This window comes from Pocillopora verrucosa, chromosome 5 (genome assembly GCF_036669915.1).
Source record: "Pocillopora verrucosa isolate sample1 chromosome 5, ASM3666991v2, whole genome shotgun sequence".
Classification (NCBI taxonomy): domain Eukaryota; kingdom Metazoa; phylum Cnidaria; class Anthozoa; order Scleractinia; family Pocilloporidae; genus Pocillopora; species Pocillopora verrucosa.
The window spans coordinates 28,650,555-28,670,799 of NC_089316.1; the positions used below are offsets into that span (position 1 = coordinate 28,650,555).

At 37.2% G+C, this 20,245-nt stretch overlaps 2 protein-coding genes and 1 pseudogene across 2 annotated transcripts; 2 read left to right on the plus strand and 1 right to left on the minus strand.

Moving 5' to 3' along the window:
- LOC136280869 (uncharacterized) overlaps window positions 1–1,539 on the plus strand; it is a 2,413-nt pseudogene extending 874 nt beyond the window's left edge.
- A 1,737-nt stretch (window positions 1,540–3,276) lies between these two features.
- LOC136280870 (ubiquitin-protein ligase E3B-like) lies at window positions 3,277–7,536 on the minus strand. The gene is made up of 5 exons (XM_066166605.1): window positions 7,339–7,536; window positions 5,468–5,517; window positions 4,076–4,125; window positions 3,533–3,597; window positions 3,277–3,309 (listed from the first exon to the last, which is right to left on the minus strand). Exons 1-5 carry the CDS (start codon window positions 7,456–7,458, stop codon window positions 3,277–3,279), a joined length of 318 nt encoding a protein of 105 aa, XP_066022702.1. The 5' UTR covers window positions 7,459–7,536.
- An 82-nt stretch (window positions 7,537–7,618) lies between these two features.
- Window positions 7,619–18,448, plus strand: LOC136281341 (cilia- and flagella-associated protein 119-like). The gene is made up of 13 exons (XM_066167830.1): window positions 7,619–7,715; window positions 7,786–7,817; window positions 8,199–8,264; window positions 9,923–10,009; window positions 10,336–10,418; window positions 10,852–10,922; window positions 14,691–14,761; window positions 15,207–15,252; window positions 15,588–15,648; window positions 16,008–16,048; window positions 16,708–16,762; window positions 17,051–17,115; window positions 18,175–18,448. The coding sequence occupies exons 1-13, from the start codon at window positions 7,698–7,700 to the stop codon at window positions 18,295–18,297; spliced, it is 819 nt and encodes a 272-aa protein (XP_066023927.1). The 5' UTR covers window positions 7,619–7,697; the 3' UTR covers window positions 18,298–18,448.
- Window positions 18,449–20,245: the final 1,797 nt, after the last annotated feature.

Genomic DNA, 20,245 nt, shown 5'->3' on the forward strand with positions numbered 1-20,245 from the left:
TCTTATGGCTTCAAGTCTTAGAGTTGTAATAATACTGCTATTTCTCCATGTAGAAAATAGTCCTCTCTAAGCTGCTATGGGTGTAAAAAGAGTTCACACTTCTGGACATGTATTGCCCCCAAAAACCAACATCATAGGAAACTGTGATCACTTTTGTATCTGCTCCACCCTCCTTTCAGGCTAACATCTTCCCGTTTCCACAATCAGTAAATACAATCATCTGAAATCACAATAAATTTTTGGTGTGTAGCTATACAGTGAATGTAATACAACCATTCTATTGGATACTTGTGATTCATTACAAAAGAAGCCATACTCCAATGCTGAAATTAAACCCATTCTTTAGTATTACTAGCCTATTTTTCTTTGTTACATTTACTTTACCTGTTACTAAATTGCTGCATCTTCCACCCCATGAAATCAGTCACATTGTTGTATTTAAAAAGTAAACAACTCTGAGAAATACAGATGCTTTATTTCCAGAGATACTCTTAAAAACAACCTCATCTGTACCATGGCTTGGTCAATTTATTCAGACAAGTCTCCTTTCCCAGAATAGTAAAACTGGAAAATCATGGGAGTTTTAAATGCTTAAATCCCATTAAATTGTGAAGACGAGCTCCCAAAAAACCTGTCCGGCCGGCTGTAGGTTCAACTGTCGGCCGACATGTTGACCGACAGGTTACCGACAGGTTACCGACATTCGAACCGACAGCTAACCACGGTTACCGACAGGTTACAAAAAGAAAAATTTTGTTAAAAACGAACAGTTTAACATGACATAACCATCCGAATGGTGATGTATGACTCGACAGACTTCACCTACTGTTACTGATCGAGGGGGTGGACTTGATCCTATGATAGCGTATGAAAAAGCCTTTAGTTAAAAAAGTTATCATCATTACGACTGTAAAGAGTTCGCAAACACAACATGTAACTCAGCGACTCTTAAAGCGTGCACAGTGTGCGGCCAGCGGACCACTTTCTTTTTCACTGTGAGAATAGGTTTGGCGTCTGCCACAGTGACAGTATGCAATGTTTGTGTAATGAACGCCCGCCGCAGAAAAGAAAAGAGCCATCAAAGTCAACAGTCTCCAGTCAACAGCCTGCAGATACGTTGCACAACAATCTAAAGAAAAAGTACGAGTCACTGCCAAAAGACTACCGAAGAGTGGGTCAGGCCTTCCAGAATCAGCAGGAACCGAAACCCCAGGAGCTGACGGCATTGCTAAGGGAACACACGAAAGAGGCTGGAAGAGCTAGCCAACCTTGTGCGGAACAAGGACGAGGTCATTAAAAACTTGATATTCGCCTTTTCAATGTAAAGAAGGTCATGGCAGAAGAACTCCGAGCATAGGTGTCGACGCAGAGACCAACCCGCGCCATAAGAAGACCCACCCGCATCCCAACTCAAAGCAACACCAGCCGACGGCAGACCCTTCACGTCAGCACCCACAGCCTGGCCAACATACCCAAACAATATTACCAGGTTCTCCAGAAACGATGAAAGAGAACAGATTCTCGATGTCCTACGAGTGAAGTATCGTTTCTTTTCACCACTCACAAAACGGCTCCTTTCAGGAGCCACCAAATCTATGAATGCTAATTCTTGTCAATGTTTAACACATGTTGGATGTTTTATCAATCGAAAACCGAGAGAAAACATTAAGGTTTGTGTTAACGTTTTCAACCGACAAGCTACCCGACAGGGTACTGACACATTACCAACAGGCGGCCGACTCGGTCCGCCGACTTCCGGCCACAGGTAGCTGATATTTCTTGCAAAACCTGTTGGCCGTCTGTCGGCCGACAGGTTTTTTTTTGGGGAGCTCTTCTTCACAATTACCTAAATATCCAGCCTGTTTAACTTTTAATTACCTGATTACTACACAAATAAGTCTGACCGAACAATTATAATTTGACATCAGAAGCAATGTAACCTAGAAAGTAAGTTTATATTCGTCTGGTAACCTGGAAGAAGTAATATTGACAAATTTTCTAACCTAACAATATTTCAAATAGATTCTGACCTTTTTTGCATCTGTGGAAACACTAGGCTGAAAAAACATACAAACAGGCATACAAAGATTAGAATGTGCAAAACATTGCCTGCAGGCAAATTATTACATCAAAATGTACCATTGGTATTAAGAGTAACTTTCTTTAAAGCTAATTGATCACCTTGAGCTTACGAAGCAGTTTACAGCCAATCAGTAACAAGTGTTTTGCGTCAATGATGCAGCCATAGAAGAACAAGATCATGTGAAATGACAACTGACACATACCACAGCTGAAAAGCTGAAAATAAAAATAAAACATTTAATGAGAGCTGCAACAGAAAATTCCTCCGCAGTTATGAGAATGAAACATCTCCTTTAAAACACATCTACATTCAGGAGAATTTTTGATCCCCTCTTCCTCCCCCTTTCCCCCCTGTCATATTTTTGGTGACATTTCTCTTTAAGGTCATATAGACCAACAGGGTTAATCATGTGTTTTAATTAATTGATGCACAGTAAAATACTTACATATCAACCTTATTTATCCTCTCAACACCCTGACAAACCGTCTTCCTTAGGGTGTTCCTAAACATCTGATATCTTGTAGTTTCAAATTCATCTTTAGTTTGAAAAGTTTTTACTTTGAGTTATCATTTTCTATCAGCAAGTGTTTCAGATTATCACCATCATCATAATTACCACCTTTGGTATTAAGACAAATTATCATTTAAAATAAGTTAAACTGATTTTAAATAAGTAAAACACAAACAACATTCTCAATTTCAATATAGGGGCCTGGGAACTTTTGCGAAATTATCCTGATGAATAACAAATATTTATTGTGAGATTGTGCAAGACACAGTTTAATTTCTATAAGGAATCAGACTCCAAGCTTGATGCAATACCTACATGTTGTTTTTAGTAACTGGATTCATTCTCTTCCCTTTATATGATTATTGAACTGAAGAATGTGCCATTTTTTTGTGTCTCATTATATTCAGTTAAAAGGATAATTTTAGATTTTCTTGTCTCCTTCCCTAACAATTTTGCAGGACAAATAACAGGTTCCTGTGGTAAGATAGCCCCAAATGGAAAGCAATTTATCATGGTTGTAATTATCAATGAAGCAATGGCTGCAAATGTCTTTGTCCTTGGTTCAAGTACTTGATCTTAATTTTTCTGCTCTGATTTATGGTCCCCTGTACTCCATGCTTGGGTCAAAAGTCAAAGGGGCAAAAAACCCTACTGCACCCTGGGTTCACTTTGGGCTTCCATGCTACCAAGTATAGTTACATAGTGCTTCAAATCTCTGCACATGCAAAAAAAAAAAATTGAAATCATGGTAAAGTTTGTTATTGTCAGTTTCAATTAAATGACCATTTGAAACTATTTCTGTCAATTACTCATTTTCTTTGACACCTCATATTATTTATAAGCTGTTCAATAACTCAGATAACAAAATAGGGGTAAGAATTCTAGGATGTTACCACAAAAAAGAATTTTTATATTTAAACTTTCGATTACCATTATACCTTCTCATCATCCTTCAAATGGAAAGTAAAAAGAAATTTTCTTGCAAGGTGAAAGACATCAGTTGCTGCAGAAAGACAAAAATATCTATTAATTACATATTTTAAGAAGGTGGCAAAGAACAGTTTAGTTTTAAACATCAATTCTTTGGTACAACCACACCACTGCAATCCTCACCCAGAAAAATGCCCAATTATTCTAAAAAGTTGTGATTACATGATATGACAAATAAGGATACAATAACAACAACAAAACCTCCAAGAAAACCTCTTGTGGTTGCTTTTTGAGCCTGTTTCTTACAAAAAAAATCAACAACAAATTTGGTGTAATTCCTTGTAGCTTACTTCAGGATATCTCATATATCAGACAAGATGCATTGTATATAATTTGATTTGACAGGTGGAATTGATCAGATTTCAAGTTCATGAATGTCTTGTTTTTGTTGCTTGAACATCAAAATTCCATACTGGCATTCTGAAGCAAAACATTCAAATCTCTGAAACTGATATACGTCAACTGATCTATAAAGAGCATAACAGTCAAACCTGAAGGTTTCTTAGTTCCACTCTGCTCAATAAACTGGTCAAATTCCTCCCTGAATGTGCAAGAAACAAACTTATTTATGACAAACTTCTCTGGAATTTAAGTTTACTACAGTGACACATGTACTGACTACACAATTATTCCTAAGGAAAGATTCTTCGATCATCCAATACTTTGGAGCAATGACTATTATAATAAACTCATACTAAAAGCAAAACGCTCTCCAAGTGAAAGTCAAGTGTTACTCCAGTGTTATTCCTTCTGTATGGGATGCCATCCCAGTGCCCTCTACATCAGTTATTGGGTAGGAGCTAAACAGAATTCCTTGATGCTACTTCTTTTGCACCAAAAAAAATTCATATCAGTACAACTGGACAGTTTTCATACTTACCCACTAGATGTACTCTTTAGAATTAGAAGTTTATGACCTAGAAGTGTCTAAATTCCTCTATACATGTATTGTCTAAAAACAAGGTGGGTTTATAAGCAGTTTTTTATTTTAATTCATAAAACTCTCTACTGATCACAAAGGGGCACTGAAAAGCTTACAAGAATTAATGATCGAGCCATCATTTTCATTGGGAAAGCCCTGGATAACTTATGATAATTAAATTTTCTTAAGAGAGACTCTATCAATAACATTTTTTGAAAAAATTTTTAGTTCCACTCCACACACAAATGTGGCAGTCAATGATAGCATGGCAGATGCAAATGAATCAAGAGGATTGTTTCGGCAGTGTTTAATCACCGAAGGAAGAGACTTCCACAAGTAAACTTAACTGCTGTGAAAATAAGCTTCTGAGTTTTCATTAAGACAAGGATATTTAAACATTTCAATCTATGTCCTTTCATGGCAGCAAGAAGGTGAAAAATATGAACAGCAAATCTACTACGGGAGTTGTAAAAGTTGTGTACAGAAGACTAGATAGCTATAGCCTGAGGTAAATGATATTTTCAGAAACTGATTTACTTTCCAACTTTTTTTGACTGAAGATTTTAGGCTGACTGAAAGTAGTGTCTATATTTCAGACAAGAAAGTTGTGAAAATACAGTTGATCACTCTGAAATAACACTCACAGCAAAATGAAAAGTGCACACAAACTTGCAGTTTTCCAACTACATGTTACACAAGATTAATTGGCTGGTCTTACACTTTAATAAGCCCCAGCTCTCCGACATACATAAGTGCTTTGATGTTATAAGCTTCTGATAGAATGAAAAAAAATTTTAATAAATAATTAATTGGTAATTGATGAATAAGATATGATAGCAAGGTCCCTGGCAAAATTTTTTGTGGTAATTATAATCTGGCTTCTTCTTCACCACAAGCCAACATAAAATGGGATTAATTAACATTATAAAGTGTTTTTGGGCACCAACTAAGTTATAAATACCTTGTTTCAGTTCTCAGTTTGGCAATACACAGGAGCCTCCTCATCCATGCCTGAGAAAGCACAAAAAGGAAGCAGAATTTTCAAAAATTTCATTGACTTAGTATATAATAACCCTAATGTACACAGCAAAATGGTTGCTTTAACAAATTTCAACACCTCGAAATAAGGGATCAAAGCTCTCTGGGTAACATCTAAGATGAATCAATCTCAGGTTATATCCGCTAGGTGACAACATCAACAAATTTGTTTGCACTGGGGCAAATATATATAATTTATACTAAATACTATAGGGACACAAAGTGCTGCTAGACAATTTTTTTAAACATCGCCAAGTAGGAAAAACTAGTCATTAAAGAGTTCCACTCACAACATTTTAGCTTCAATGTGAAATACAAAGAAATGTGAGATTGTTAAGGCACACTTTAGCTGAAAATATTTTCCTCATCAAAGCTCCATGCTGTGACCATTTTGGTCACAATGGAGACTACAATAAAATTTTTTGCCAAATAATTTTGCAGTGAAAGTGGCCATTTTGCAACCTTTGTTTGATAGTTATGTAGCAGGTTGTAATGTTTTTAAAACATACTTTTTACAAGTGTAGGGTCAGAAGACAAAGTTCATTTATTTTCTTTGTTTTCTACAAAAATAAATGCCAGCCACACCATTTTCTTTATTTTATGGTGACTTTGAAAATAGTTGAGCTTAGAGTGCTGTTCCTTTAAACAATATGAGTAGTGTACAACAGTATACAAAAGATCATTTTCAGTTCACATGGAGAAATCTTTGTCTTACAATTAAGAGGCTGGTAAAATATCCAAACTTAACATGAACTTCTTATTAATAAATAGCACTTTCTTCCCCTTCTCATTTTAAAACACTTTTGAACATTTTCAGAGTATAAACCAGTGCCAAACAGAGCACCAGGAAAGCAGACCCATCACAAATGGAATGTGCCCTTTGTATGGCTGTCATGTTAACGGCTGAAAACATGACTGCTTCTAAATCAATTATTGCAACTTTCCTGGCACAGGTTGTTCAAAGGGAGAGTAACACTACATACTGGATAAATCTCTATCTGGTGGAAAGCACAGTACATTTTGTGAACACTTTTAATTTATTTTTCAGTGGAGGTTCTATAATCCTTCTTGGGAACCAAATGTGAATGTTTTCAATTAGAAAAAAAATGTTGTCCAGTGGGGACACTGGATAACTTGCCTTCTTGTGACTACCTTTAAATTCCAGTCACTGACATTCAATTTTCAGTCACACTTACTACCAGACAGGCACAATCTCGCACCTTGCTAAGTGTGGTCATATAAAGGAGTAGTATACATGCTCTATAAAAAAATTTGTGGTGTTGATTTGTTAACTTGTGAAATTTATTTTGATCACCTTTCATCATGTAATGTTATGTAAGTAACAGTATAAATATAATAAGGTGTCCATGTTATTTAGGTTAGGTTAAGTCAAGTCAGTAAGTGATGTGAGTCTGGCAATCAAAGTATTTTTACGTTCTTTCAAAAAGTGGTTCATTGCTTAAACACTACAAATTTCATCTCTCCTATCAAAGTCACTACTTGTTTTGAGTAACTTCTCTGTTTGACTGGTGCTAAAATTCCTCTTCGGATGCCGGTTAAAGACATCTAAGTAATCTAGCCTTTAAATAGAAAAGCACAACATGCACTATTTAAAACAGCTGTTGTACTGGTTGGCTCACGAATTCCGGCAGCAAATATTTTCAAAAGATTAATTTAATTTTTCAAGGATGGTTAAAAGTTCTTAAATACTCATAAATAGTGATCATGTGGTTTCTGGAGCATATTCCTCCTTAGCGATCAGATATCTATCTTTAGCAGTCTATATATAAATACCTGAATGCGAATAGCAGCTCTTTCCCTTTCTTTTCCTTCGGATCGTTGTTGTCGAGCAGCCTGCACTTTTTCAACAAATTCGACACGGTCCTTTTTTTTATTACCACCAAACATTATCATTAAAATTTAAGTTAACTTCACATATTCGAGGCAAATCTGTCAACCTCTCTAACTCTCTGTTTACTTCAATAGTGCTAAGGGACCGCGCATTTAGAGATGGAGATTTGTGTTTTTGGCATCGAGTTGTTCATGCGGGTTTTTGTGTCTATAACCACTGCGGGCTCAATGTTAGTCAGTAGCTTGGAGACAAAGTATGGCGGCTTGACGGACGAAAACAGAAACCTGAGGAAACAATCATAATGCCTTCTCTAGCCGAGGTACCTTCCTTCCTTCTTCCTTTTCATTGCCTCTAGGATGATACAGTTAACGTTCTGCTTTTATTTTCAGGGAAAGAATTTCAAGCCGAAAGTGCTTGTTTGGTAAGAGCTTATTTCCTATGACACCCGATGAAACACTGACCCAGCTGTTACCAAAACAAAACCAGAATGTCCTCACTTAAAATGACCTAAAACGGACTCCGCGTAATAACACATTACCTTAAATTAATCTTCTTCTAAGTTCACGAAATTTCCTGATCATTTTGTGCTTGCTTATCGCTTCCTAACGAGAGATGAACAATAACAGTTGGACCTCTCCGTTATGGACACCGATGAGACAAATTATCTGTACAAATTTGCAAACCAATGGTTATGCTTGTTTTTCCTTTTTATGGAAAAACTTGGCTCTTAAATACCTTCGGTAATTTGAGGTTTATGAACTCATCTTCTAATAATGCGGTTTGCTGGTGTCTGTTATTGTAGGACTGACTTAACTCTAGACAATGTGGTAGACATTCAAAGAAGTGAAACTCCAGAGGATGTACAAAGGTTAGTTACATGAGAAATAATATGACAAACAATTTTCAATACAAATGAACAAACATTATTATTATTATTTCTATAGTTACAAATAAAGTACAGACAAAACTCGCATATAGTACATGCTAGTAGAGGCGAGGTGTATGGAGAGAACAAAAGACTCTTAATTTAAATCGGTGGTAAGCTTTTGACAATAGGTTGTCAAAAACTAACAGGAATAAACTGAAAAGACTAAAGTTATTAAAAGCCTACAAAAGTATGGCTACACAAAGATTGACAATAGATCACTTAACATTAACAATAATCTTACTAAATCAAAAACATTTACAGTGAACTGAGATGAATTAATTATAGAAACATAATTATTGCAAAAATAAACCAAATGAAAAAAAAAGATTTCCACTGGTCATAGAATACTTAACTAACAGCTACTATCACTACAAAAACTAATTAAAATATGAATTTATTTTTGGTAAAGTAACCAAGAATTAAAATGACTAAAAGCATCAGTAAGAACACAAGTGCTGGGTAATTAGTGAGCCACTGCTGTGGACAGTAAGTCCAGGTCCAGATGCATACTCAACAGAATGGTGTGTGAGAAGTTTAAAATAAGCAAAAGAAAGAGCATACTCTTATAGCCTGTTGTATGAATTATCTCTCCCCCTCCACCTCCCCACCTCAGAGCTGTAAGCATTATCCATGGAAAAGAGGGGAAGCTGGGAATCACCCACAACTTCATAACTGTGATGGTGTATTCTGATTGTTCGGGTGAGTGTATAGTCTTGAGAAGGACTGTTGTTGGTAATAATTACTTTCATGTTTCGACAACCTGAGCAGAAGTCATCATCAGAGTCAAGTAAATAGTTGTTGTCAGTCGAGTTTTCTTAGTCCAGTTCCTATGAACTGATTGGTCAGATTTGCCTTGATGTTATTGGCTGTAAGACTCAGGTGGCGTGAGTCGGTCATGATAGGTCTGCTTTGATTGTTTGGTAAAGTAAGGTGGTTCTATTCAGTTTGTTTGTAATGTTTATGTTGTGAATAAGTTGTGCATATGGTGGCAGTAGTAGATCACACCTGTTGAGGGAAGTCTGTTTTGAGTTAGGACACCAGCTTTCCAGAGTCAGTTGTTGAAAGTAGTTAGTGCTGTAGGTTAAGCATTGCACAGAGTCCCAGTCAATGGTGTGGTTTGTAAGTTGATGATGTTCAGCAATTCAATTGTTGACATCACCTTTCCTTGTTGCCCACTTGTGTTCAGTCAGTCTTGTTGTCTGGTTTTTGCCAGTCTTTCCAAAGTGGGAGGTGTGGCAGTCAGAGCAATTGATCTTATCAACTGCTCCCTGTCTGTTTTTCAGTTTGTGCTTGTCAAAAGGGCAGTCTTCACTACTCACATCAGTCCCTCTCAGGACTACACTCACCCAGACAATCAGAATACTCCAGCCATCACATGTTACCACTCAGAGTTAAAACCGTTTATTGTATAACTCTAGAAGTAGCAAAACAAGTTTTCTCCAACAGAAATTAGTGGGGCTTAACTACAGAGAAGTGCTCAATTTTGCTAGCTATTAACCTGTGATTGATTGTATGTTATTCCTTATTCAACTATTTGATATGAAATGAAACTGATCAAAGCATTAAAATAAGTTGAAGCCTTCCTTTTCATTCTTAAGTCTATTGGCAGATATCCTCCGCCTAAAAGATTGGAAAGATGACCTCAGGCAGGGGATCCTTGTGGATCTTTATTTTTATACTGTGCAATATCCTTTTATCACCTTAAAAAGGTAAAGTTTTCTTTTGTGCATAAAGGGCTGCATGGCACTCATGGGGCCTATAGCTTTCCTGATTTCTCAGGCATGTAATGACAAGCTGAAGGAGTTTATTGTACCCTCTTGGATGGGATGCAAGTTCATCAAAAGTGATCTGACCTGGAGTTCAGTGCACCGTCCACAAGGCCATTGTGTCTCCCAACAGCAATTTAACCACCAATATCTAGAATACATAAGTCAGTCACATTAAATAAAGCTTCAGTTGGTAATTTTGAACTGGCTTCAACATAAATTTTTTCCTTGACCAACAACTGTACATTTGGTAAAGAAAATGGATTTACCGCAGAACAGATGTCAGCATGGTTCTCTATTATCAAGTGTGTTCACGAGATGGCTGTTGGTGAGCGAAATATTTATTTGAAAACAAGAACCATTAATTTTATGTGAGGAAACTGTGATATTAAAACATTTGTGTCCAAATTTATGTGGAATCATCTACAAATCTTAAAAAATTTAATTTATCATTGACATGTAATAAATTTTGCATTTTAATTGAATGCAAGAGATTTGATTAAATTCTCAACTTGAAAATTAGCAAAATTCTATAATCACTTGTCAAACTTGTTATATATCTTTTTAACAAACTGATTTATCCCTATGAAATGTAATTTTGTAAGAAAAATGAAAGAAGGGTGCACACTGGACAACTACTAGAGAGATTCTATGGCAAAAAGGTTTCTTCTTTTTCTTCCAACCAGAAGGAGAAACTCATAATTCATTGAGAAGTTCATTTTGGTCATGTGATAGAGTAGAGTATTATTGATATCTTACAGATACACCATATGGGAATGTGGAACCAGTTTTTGAATACTTTAAGGAACTTCTTCTTTGTCATTCTGTCAAGGTGCTGTGGCATATTTTTTTAAATTGTGACTGACTGTTAGTGTTATTATTATTATTATTTTTATCAAAGACTTGTTCTAATTTGTTGTTGTAATTGTTATTTGTCATCAATGAAAGCAGTGTTACAGTGCAGTTGAAGGATTTATCCCGTGGTTGATATATGATAGCCATTATGTCAGGCAATAGAGAACTTCTCCTTGTAGTCTAGTACACATTTAACTGGCAGTTAGGAAACTTTGTTGTTTATGCCTGTGGAGGTCACAGTCTGGGAGCAAATGTCATAAAATAAGGTCCCGTGTGAAGTTCGTGCTGAAAGCAAGCACCTAGTGTAAAAGTGTTCATTAGGTCCTACTAAACATGAAAAGTTTTGGTGCCAGCTTTGCCACTTGCTCAGACGGCTTTTAAGGGGGGGGGGGGGTTAAATTCTGACCCATGAAATCCAGCGTGAAAACGAGGCTAAAACACATAATTCCTCATAACTTTGTTAATAACAGACAAAAATACACCAGACTTGCTCACATGATTGGGCATGATCCTCCCTGTTGGTTTATGCTAATTTACATAGGTCACGTGACCTTACGCATGAAAGCGAGGCTGAAACACATAATTTACTATAAATTTGTCAAAAAAATCCTTATCATGCTAAACTTGCTCACCTTAGTCAGTTAGACATCTTGCATCGATTGGTGCCACTTTGTAGTGTCACGTGACCCCATACATGGAAATAAGGCTGGATTGCAAAACACGCCAAAGGTGAACACATCATCCAGGACAATAACGTTGACTCATTGTAATGCATATTAATGCTGTATGTATAGCATTTGAATGAAAAAAATAAAAGCTAAAAAGCTGCAATGATAATGTATTTCGTGTGGCTTATATGACTTTATTATGAGCGATTTCTACAATCCTATTTCGCAATGGGAGACAACTCGTTGTGGCATGGGGAACGGAATGTGAGGCAACGCACAGAGACGTCAGGCATTTACGAAGTACACAAGAAGAAGCCGACACGAAGATTATTTTACATGCTCTAGATGCCTCTGCTCAAGGTGCTACCCAACTATCTATATATTCTCCTGACACTGATGTTCTTGTTTTGGCTCTCCGACAGTATCCAGATTTGTGCTCCAACCCTTGCTTTGTTACTGGAACCGGCAGTAGTCGTAGAGTTATCAACTTGAAGTCAATCGCAGACGCCCTTGGGCCCACTAAGACAGCTGCGCTGTCAGCATTTCATGCGTTGACCGGAGCAGATGTTACTGGGAGTTTCTCTGGAAAGGGAAAAGCCATTTGTTGGGATGAGTTTGATAACACCAGCACTCCTATCTTGCAAGCTCTTGCTAACCTCGGTTGTGGGGAACAGCCAGATAACGGCACAAGAAGTGGAGTGGAACAGCTGGTTTGTCGGATGTACCAACCAAAGACAGACATCAAAACTGTCAAAGCCCTCAGATGGTCCCTCTTTAAGAAAAATCAAGCTGAGTCTGAGAGGTTGCCGCGCACACAAGCTGCTCTCCATCAAGCCATACTGAGAGCGCACTAACAGCTTCTTGTTTGGAACAACAATCATGTAGCAAACCCGGTGTTGCCCTCACCAGAAGGCTATGGATGGCAAGATGAAGATGGAAAGTGGGTACCAGTCATGACAAATCTTACACCAGCTTCAGAGGCAATTATACAGCTTGTCCGATGCAAGTGCGCCAAGTCCCGTTGCTCTAACAACCGTTGTCAGTGTCAAGAAGTCGGACTTGTCTGTACTGATCTCTGTCTGTGCTCTGAAGATTGCCAGAACGAGTATGCTGAAAGTGATGATGAGTATGATGAAGACGAAGCCGAACAGGAAATTCCATAGGAATGGACAACAGAACAATGTAAATAGATATTCAGTAAGACTTTCATGACTGTATATATAAAACAGCAGTGGTCGCTATTTTCATTTTCTGCCCTTGTTCCAATAAACATGCGAAAATGAATACATGGAACCAGTATCATAAGTTGGCAAAATTATTGATTATGTGTACAAGATAAATTCTCAAATGGAGCCTCTGCAGTATTTGCTTTATCCGTCTTGTCCCTGTGCTATGGGCCATAGGACAATGATTAGTTGAAGTTTTTATATCTGAAATTGGATAACCAGATATGTATCTGCCTAGTAGTTGTTAATACATTTGGCAGGACAAATGCCATCCTACACAATGCTACCAGATATATCCAGCCTCGTTTCCATGTATGGGGTCACGTGACACTACAAAGTGGCACCAATCGATGCAAGATGTCTAACTGACTAAGGTGAGCAAGTTTGGCATGATAAGGATTTTTTTTGACAAATTTATAGTAAATTATGTGTTTCAGCCTCGCTTTCATGCGTAAGGTCACGTGACCTATGTAAATTAACATAAACCAACAGGGAGGACCATGCCCAATCATGTGAGCAAGTCTGGTGTATTTTCGTCTGTTATTAACAAAGTTATGAGGAATTATGTGTTTTAGCCTCGTTTCCATGCTAGATTTCATGGATCAGAATTTAACCCCCCTTAAAAGCCGTCTGAGCAAGTTGCAAAGCTGGCACCAAAACTTTTCATGTTTAGTAGGTCCTAATGAACACTTTTACACTAGGTGCTTGCTTTCAGCACGAACTTCACACGGGACCACATTTGCTCCCAGACTATCAAGGCTGTTTAATCTTCTTCATGTAGCCAATGTGTCAATTGTTCTCAATTCTCAAGTGTTGAAGGGGGGTTGTTCAGATTTTATTACATTCCTGCACTCCTACAATCACATGCTTAAGTTAGGCCATTCTGTGATCATTTCACTGTAGTTATTAACATATGTTAGCTAAAGGATGCTAATGCTCCAATCATTAAACTTTTCCAGGCTGGACTTACTTATAAAATGTTCAATTGCATGAGCTCAGTATCTGAGCAAAGAGGAAAAAATTGAAAAAACTGTATTGCAGGCCTCCATACTCCATACAGAGCAAAGAAGGCTATAATAAAATCCTGTACCACCAGTTGTGACAACATTCCTGCTTGTATGTGAACTGAAGGGGCTATCTACATACATTTATTTGATAAGTGTTCGGCACTCACCTCATTGTCTTGGCCATAAACAGCAAATGGAAGGGAATATAACTTTTAACAATTTTCAAAATAGGTGCTTGAGAAAACTTTACTTCTCTCTCTGAAATACTTAAAAAAGCAGGAAGTTCACGGTCAGATAGCAAATAGAGCATTACCTACGGGAGAACAACTTGTTGGTTTCATTTCAGCCTCACTTAGCCACTCACTCACTCACTCCACAATTGTGTGTTTGCATGATTCTAAACAATTACCTTTTCTTGTGGCTTTTCATTTTTGTCAACTTATGTGCATATATCTATTTAATTAATTATGGTATACCACACTTTGCTTTAAAAATAAATGGCCAATAAAAATTTGTAATTATTTTCTAATTAAAGGTGTTACGAACAGTCACATTTATTTTTAATCAATTTCTTCATGTAACCTTTAGCCACATGTTTGCGGTTTTGTTTGTACAGGACACACCTTGATTTTGTGGCTTGATTTTGATTCATCTGTTTTATATCAAATTACTTGTATATAGTTTCTGATGCTTCGAGACCATCACATATAATAAACAAAGTTCAATCAAGGATACAAGTTTTTCTTTTCTTTATGACTTTACGACAAAAGGTTTTAAAAAAACTTGCCTGAGCTCAACTGATATTCAGAGTTTTGATTCATTTTTATATTGAAATCCATCGCAGAGACCACCCTACAGTGTTGCTCTTTTCTCAGTTGATCAAGTGAAGAAGCTAACCACATATGCAGTCAACACGTATGTCAAACTAGTTCTTACTTAACTCAGGTTGTGGCTGTGATAATATTTACAACTGTTTACACAATGTGGCATTGCTTTTGCAATGAACAAACAATGTGGCTGAGGAGATTTCCATGAAGCTCCTTTAGTTCTACTTTTTGAAGGCCTATGATTCCATAGATTACATATATTCTACCAGTAAATTAAAGTATTCTCAGAAGTACATGTACACATACATTTGAGTGTGCTACCTCCCTTTTCTTTGAGGTCTGGATCTGCCAATGAATGTTACTCTTTGTTCATTGTTTGTTACTTTCTATAAAACTGAAAAGTGAAGTAAGTACAGATTTTCAATTGTTGTGAAAAGAACTTCTTCAGTCATAACCATTCTATGATTTTTCAATGCTTGTATAAATTAAATGTTAAGAGTGTGTGGGTAATTGATATTTTCTGATTTTATCAGGTACTTCAGGCATTTTAAGATGTACAAGTATACATTTACACCAAAGGTATGTTCTCTGGTTATTAATACAAAAAAATGAAATGTGGGAAATACAATTTTGGGGACATTGAAAATGAAAGAGATCTTTGCTGTAACATGCAAACATTGCTTACGCCATAGTGAAAATAAAGCCTGAAAAAATTCAAGCCTGTACAGGATTTGAACTCATGACCTTTGCAGTACCAGTCCAGTGCTCTAGCAACTAAGCTAACAAACCAACTGGTAGCTCCCAGTTGGCTCGTTATATGATTTAGATATATTCACAGTCTTTGGGGACATTACCTTACAAAAGAGGAATTTTAATAGAAGTTGTGCTACAAAGTAATTTCTTTATATTGATAGGTTCGTCTTGACCTTAGTCTGAAATACATTGGATTGCCAGAAACACCAGAACCCTCTGAAGGTATACAAGCTGTTCTTTTTATTACTTATGCAACTCCTAGCCAGAATTGCCCACAAAACAAGCTTTGTAAGCTAAAAATAAATTATCTGCAGAGATTCTTAAATACACTGTTCCATCTTGCTATCTTTAGCTCTCAAATAACAATGCTCTTCAAACACTGGTTCATTGTGACATCTTGTCACTTACTGTTCTTAGGATAATAACACTTTTTTTCCTCTCAATGATCCTAATCAAAAATCCAAATTAAGGTAGGCACTGTATCCTTTACATTGTGTTAACAGTATGTTTTTTTGCACCTGAAAAAGTTGGAGTTATTTCATCTTGCCCACAAAAATTTCAAATTTGAACATTTTGTTTAGTTGGTGAAGCAGACCAAGGAGCTGATGGTGGTGCTGAAGAGGTGAGTTGAAGACCCTTTACTCACACTTTTAGTTAATATTAAGGGCAGGCAGAAGATTAGAATGAGGGAATCCAGTTTGACAGTATTTTCCATATCTCACACTAAATTAAGAGAACAAATACCCAAGTGAATATTCAGCTGCAGAGAGAAAAATTGTCTCAAATATCTTGGGATTTAATTTTCAGAGTAAGACCTTAAAGGTTTTACATTTACTTTCCAGTAGAAAGGAATTTTACATTTATCTTCAAGGTTATCATCCCTTTGATGTAAAGTTCTGTGTTGCCAAAAACTTAATTTGTTTGGACTAATTGGTTGTGCTTTGAGTTCTGTTTTGTGACAGTGCTCCATTTTCAAGATTACATTCTGCCTGTATAACAAAATGGTTGGGACACTGGTTTCAGAGGTCTTGGAATTAAGACCCTCCTTGTCCACATTGAAATAGCTGACTGTTTTTTCACCTGTCAGTCAGGATCCCAACACTGTTAATGTTCTATTGAATTGCTGCACTTAATTATTCTCTATGCTTGAAAATTTGCCTGAAATCAAAAATAACAAATATGCAGGTATTTTAAGGAAGCCCTACTCCTCCCAGAATCCCTTCCTTCCAGTTGTAGTTGTATGACTGGTTCTCATATTTTTATTCCTCTTGCAAAACAAAGGTTACTAGTGATGTTGAGAAAACAGAAGCAGAAGCAGTCACTGTTCAAGAAGAAGGTGCTGAATGATTTGATCTATAACACTTTGTGGCATTCCCAATCTGGGAGTCATCAGTTCTAGGTGTATTCCCTTGTATCAAGGTAATGATGGATCTTGGTGCAATGCGGATTGAGAATTATTGGTAAACCATAAAAGAAAAAGACAATTTTTCCTAGTTTGTTTCTTGGTGTAGATACTAATCGCCAAATCAGGGAAGGAAAATTTTAGTTTAAGTGGTGTTACTTGGATCTGAGACAGTACTAACTTGGCTTGGATATACTTCTCTTTTTCTTATTTACTTTTTAGACACTCCAGCAGTGAAGGAACTCAAAGCAATCATAAACTCAGCTCTTTCTGAACAGGTTCAACAAGTATGTATTCCTTCCAAACAATCACAAATGCAAAATGATGTGCAAACTTTTGTATATCCTGGAATAAGCACCTGCACTTCAAAAGGTGTCCTCTGACAAAAAAGCACCCCTCTCTAATGAGACCCCCCCCCCCCCTTCTCCCTCACTCTCTTAAATAGTAGGGATACAAGGAGAACCTGTTTCTATTGCCACTTTAATTACAACTTTTTAAGATTCAACTACAGTGGAATCATTACAGGGGGGTAATTTATTTTCTGTCCCACCCATTCCTATCTCCTTTTGCTAGCAGAATTCCCTTATGTGTGTTATCTGTTTTTGTTTTTGCCCTATTGCTGGGCTAACTTAAAAAGAGCCCCTCTCGATGGAGCACCCACTTTCCAATAAGTACTCCTCTTTTAAGCTGAAATTGTAATTAACCATCTGAGTGCAGATTTGAGGAAATATGGTATATGTGAGGCACTCTGGGACATGAGATACCAGTCACGATGGTGCTTTCAACCCATACCTTGAAAACGTTGTTCATGCACCTCTCTAAAAGAAAAACGATTAAAAAAAAATCAGTCAAGTCTAGGGTAGATCTAGAAGTATACTGGACATGTGCCTAGACTGAGACAATTTCGTGAAAAAGAATAAATGTTGTCAAACTAATTTATCTGTAAGTAGACCTAATAACTTTCAGCATAAACTAAAACAGTGGATAGTGTTGAAGGTGTGCTCTGATTGGCTACACAAACTCTGAATATCATTGCTGTTCACATCTGAATTACAAACACAGGATTTTGCTGATTTGTTTGAAATTCTTTCAACACTAACAAAAGCTTGGTGTCAACATTTCTTTGTTGAGGCGAGCAGTTTCCACAAATGGAATCTTTTAACACTCAAGTAACATAGTAGGTAAGATCAGAAGTAAGAGGTTACTGTGTAATTGATGGACACTGATTACCTAAACAAAAATAATTATACTTCACTTTTGTACAAGTCACGGATGTGGACTTCTTAGTCTCCAAAGTAGTATCTAGAGTGAGCCCTATCCACTAATAATTCATTTGCTTTCTGCAGCTGAAAACAAGTGTGGATCAGCAATTAAAAGCACAAGATGAAGAAATTGCAGTGAAGATGGGCATCTCTGCAGATGTTTCCGGTCCACCAAAAAGTCCCAAAACAAAGAAAAGAGGAAAATAGACTCACGACCTTTAAATGAAAGGATAGTGACCATTATTAGGTGCTGGCTGACCATGAAGTTTTATCTAGTAGTTATGCACCAGTTGTGATGAAATTATTGTCAAAAGAACCTCTGATAATGTTTGGCATCACAATTAAAGGTCAATGCACATTTTTGTGTACTTCATCAAATGTAAACACATTGCCAAAACTAGATCTTCCCAGCCAAGAAACTTAGGATAGAGTAGCTAGTATGTAAATAACGATAGAGAATGGTGGTTCCTTAATTTCCTCTGGGTCCAAAGCCTCATACTCTCCAGTATTTAGCAAACTAGACATCAGATTGCCCTAAATTTTGGTATATATAATGTATGAGAGTGATGTACACCCACTTTCACTTCGAAAAATTTTTGCATTGCCAAAAGCACACATTGAAAGTGAACAACTGAAATCTGAGGGCAATTTTGAGTTTTGGGGAAATTAGGCCAACTTGTCAAGAGGATACAAGAACAAAGAAATTCACTGCAGCCAGTAAAAAACAAACCTTGGATAACCATTCAGATCGTTGAATGATTGTTGTCAAATCAATTTCTTAAAACATTATATGGAGAAAACGAAAATTTTCGAAGTTTTATGACCGAAACGCTAATTCTTGTTAGCTATGGCTGGTGCTAAGAAAACTTCTCCGAAGTCAACTGATAGGAAAGCACCATCGAGCCACTAAGGCAGCCCGCAAGAGCACTATTGCTAATGGTGGAGTGAACAAATCTCACGTTGCTAGAGTTACGTAGACAGTCAGAGTGACAGTGACAAACATTAACAACAACGTATAAACCGACGGAGACTGGGAAAAAGACAACACCGACAATTAGCGACACAGAAAGTGATAGTGTCAATAAAATTTATTGGGACAGAGATAATGAAAGTGACACCCAAACTGACACTGATTATGTCAGTCACAGAGACAGAACAGAGACAGAGAGGGTAACAGTCTAAGTGACAGCCGTAGTGACAGTGAGAGAGAAGTGACAATAAAACACAGGAACAGTGATAGTGGGAGTGGGAGTGCTGTTGAATAAGGACAGTGACTATCTCAGTGACACTGACTTTTACACTGAATATTAAAGAAACCTATATAGTGACAATGACAATGACAACGACAAAAACGATGTAGGTCACAGCATCACAGATAACGTTTATCAAGAAAACTTTGGACACTCCGCGGTTCTCTTCGTAAATAAGACCAGAAATGCCGACGTCGGATTGCTGATTCCCTGGATGTTGTCTTGTGGAATATTTTGATGAGGCTTGGTGCCTCCTTTTCCTAACCTCCTTTACCACGCCCAGATATGATTTGCTTTCCTTGTTACTGTTGTTGCCTTTTTCTTTGCAATCAATCTTTCGAAAGTGGAGAATGTACCAGTTACAGACGATATGTCGGCTCTTGACAAATGCTGAAATCCTGTGATGTTTGGCTTGACCTCACGGGAAACATATGGGTAAGAAAGTCAGGCGAAATGCCGACTTGTGAATACCATTATCACTTATATAGCAAGAATGATGTACGTAACTGCAGTTATTCGACAGTTAGCCGGAAACGCCGCTCGTGGCAATAAGACGACCAGAATCATCCCTAGACATCTACATTTGGCCGTCCGAAACGACGAAGGACTGAAAAAACTTCTAGCTGGTGTAACGATAGCTCAGGGTAGTGTTCTTCTTAACATACGAAACGTGCTGCTATTAAAGAAGGTCGAGAAGAAGAGACACTAACCTTCCAAATTTACAAAACCAACCTTTGGGAGCCACCAAACCTTGAAAAAAGTCATGATCAGTGAAAATCCATTCATAGGTACACACAAAAGCGCACCCATGTTAACTCTGTTATCAATAGGAGCAAATCTTTCATCTTCATTTACCGGATAAAAGTTTTCCTCTCATAACAGTTGACAGCCTGAACCTTTACCCC